The 2,563-nt window shown below is 46.3% G+C and overlaps 1 protein-coding gene across 1 annotated transcript in view; it reads right to left on the bottom strand.

The window, feature by feature from the left end:
- The window catches only part of LOC102865807, a 51,038-nt gene extending 48,870 nt beyond the window's left edge, over positions 1–2,168 (bottom strand). The window contains exon 1 of the mRNA XM_006902828.1: positions 1,951–2,168. Within this exon, the coding sequence (XP_006902890.1) occupies positions 1,951–2,168 (218 nt within the window). The remainder of the gene's footprint in view (positions 1–1,950) is intronic.
- Between the last annotated feature and the right edge of the window lie 395 nt (positions 2,169–2,563).

Below are 2,563 nucleotides of genomic sequence, written 5' to 3'. Positions count from 1 at the left end.
GGTTGGCGCAGGACAGAGCAGGGTTTAGGGCTGTTGTGCATAGGGTTGCTATGAGTCGCAAACGACTCGACGGCACATAACAACAATAAGAAATCAAACTTAACAGTCTATACAGTGATCCAAAGTTAATATTTCTAATTAATCAACTTTATAATTGCATGATTTATAACAGTTGATGGTTTCTGCTATTTTCAAGTTTTACAGAAAGTGGGAGGCCAAGGTAAGGAGGAAGAAAGCAAGTGAAGAAACCCCAGGGACATTTTGTGTGTCAAAATCATCCCACTGGAATCGTTTCTTACCCTCTTTTTTAACTTGCTCCTTTGTTAGGTGTAAAAATAAAGGAAAAATTCTTTCAAGAAACAGAAACCACTACATATGTATGTATGTATACATACAATCAATTTGGCAGCTGCCACTGTTTATTTTGAAAAAATAATTTCTTTCTACATCAACTAGTTATTTTAATACTTGACGTTTTATGCTCAGACTTACAAAATGGAAAATTTTCTGGTGCACAAAATGTTTATTTGAGGGTTGGAAGAGGGTTGGTTTTTTTTCTTCTTTTTCTTACATTTTCAAAAGAATCAAGATCTTTTCACCCAGAGAAGAGAAAACTGGTATTTTTATATTTATATATATGGAGAATATAATTTTTTAAAAATTTTATTTTATTATTTGTTGTATGTGTACCATCAAATCAGATCTGACTGGTACAAGAGAAGATTGTCCCTCCTTCTCCAGCAGAGCATCTGGTGGATTCAAACCGTGTACTTCTGTGATTGCAGTGCAGCTTCTTACCACTAGGCCACCAGAGCTCCCTGTAGAATGTAATTTTTAAAGTAACTTGAACAGTTTTCCTCTGGTATTAGAAATCTTTAATTTTTTTACTCTTCCATAAAGTGAGGAAAATAGGGAGAAATGTCAATCATCTATACCAGTAAATAATAACTATTAATATAGCGTGGCCATTGCAGGCCGTAGCCTCCTCCCAGCGTGCACTTGAACCACACACATAGGGGAAGGGTTGGTGGCTACCAGCCATAACATATATAGATTCGTTATATTTTCTCATCCCTCAGGTGCATCTTTTAGGTTTGGTTTAAACCACAAATGCCTACTGCACAGTTTTTAATGTGTTCCCAGGAAAATTATTTAAGCTAAAAAAGATACAAAAAAAATTGTTCTCAGTATAGAAAATAGAGAAAATAGGATCTGCTGGCCTTGAGGGTATGGGGATAGGGCATGGTTTGATAGCATGTGCTCATGGGATTCGGCTGAACATGGGACCCCATCTGCTGCTGGAGGAGTAACTGCTGATAAGCCTGCAGGCTGGCTCTAGCCATCAGTGCCCAATGCTGGGTGAAGCTGGCCATATTCCTTTGTTGCATCTGTTGCATCTGCTGTTGCTACTGCTGTGGAGGTTAGCTAACTCCCATGCGCTGCAGGAACGGTTATGGATAGCCATTCCAGAGCCTATGCCCGGCCCGGTTCCCTGCTGATGCATTATCTACTGTCATCTATAGATGTCTTTCAACTGTGAAGGCATGGTGTTCTGCTCCATGTCCATCTGTTCAGCCTGGGGAATCATTCCTCCCATGGGTGGCTGAAGCTGCTGTAGGAGCAGGCTGGCCTTCTACACGCCTGCTTGCATGGGGTTCAGTTTTGGCATGGCTGGGTTGGACTCTCGGCTGACCTGGCATGGTGGCTGGCCCTGTGGCATGCCTGGTTGCCCCGGGAGAGGTTGTGTATTTGAGCTGGCATACTTCGCAAACAGCGGCTTGATGAAAGCAGCCTACTGCTGTGGGGAGGGGGTTTTGGCGTGGAATATACTAAGCACCTGTTGCTGCTGCAGGGGAGAGCTGGGAGACCTGAGAGTCCGCAGGAGGCTTTATAAGGCATGTTGAGTCACAGTGCCTGGTTTCAGTGGGCCCACACCTACCTGGCCCAAACCTGGCGACGGAGGCATCTTCAAGCACTGACCATGCTGTCCGACCTACACCATGGCTGGCCTTGGTTTCCCAACTGTAGCTGCTGGGGCTGAGGTAATCTATCCCGGGGCCAGGTTGGCTGTTGTTGGTTTCCTGTGGGCCCCATTCCTGACTCCAAATGTCCACCAGGACCTCTGACCATGAGGGGTCGTTCATATCCAGGGGGGCACCTGGAGTCATCTAGGGTGTAGGCCTTTGAAAAATGTGCACGTAGGCCATCTAGTACTACATCTCAGCTGCCCTCTGAATCTGTATGGCCATCTGCACTGCTGCAGGTGTGGGTCCAGGGAGGGGGAGCTGAGCAATGTGAGGAGGGGTCAGAGGGGTCACCCGGCCAGACACCTTACCTTGAGACACAGGACCAGCAGCTTGTGTTTGAGGGAAGTAGGGAGGCATGCTGGTGGGAGGAGTAGGCTGTGGCTGAGACATTGGTAAGGGGCTATGGGATTTGTGGGGTGGTAGGTGTGGTGGACGTTGGGGATGGCCAACCTACTGCTGGCCCCCCACCCTGGACCACTGCATGCTTGCCATCTTCCTGCAAAGCACATGGGCCTGTTACAGATGGTGCTTCAGCA

Source organism: Elephantulus edwardii, unplaced genomic scaffold (genome assembly GCF_000299155.1).
Source record: "Elephantulus edwardii isolate Elephantulus edwardi_28Jun2011 unplaced genomic scaffold, EleEdw1.0 scaffold00458, whole genome shotgun sequence".
Taxonomy (NCBI): domain Eukaryota; kingdom Metazoa; phylum Chordata; class Mammalia; order Macroscelidea; family Macroscelididae; genus Elephantulus; species Elephantulus edwardii.
This window is presented reverse-complemented; position numbering and strand designations above follow the sequence as displayed.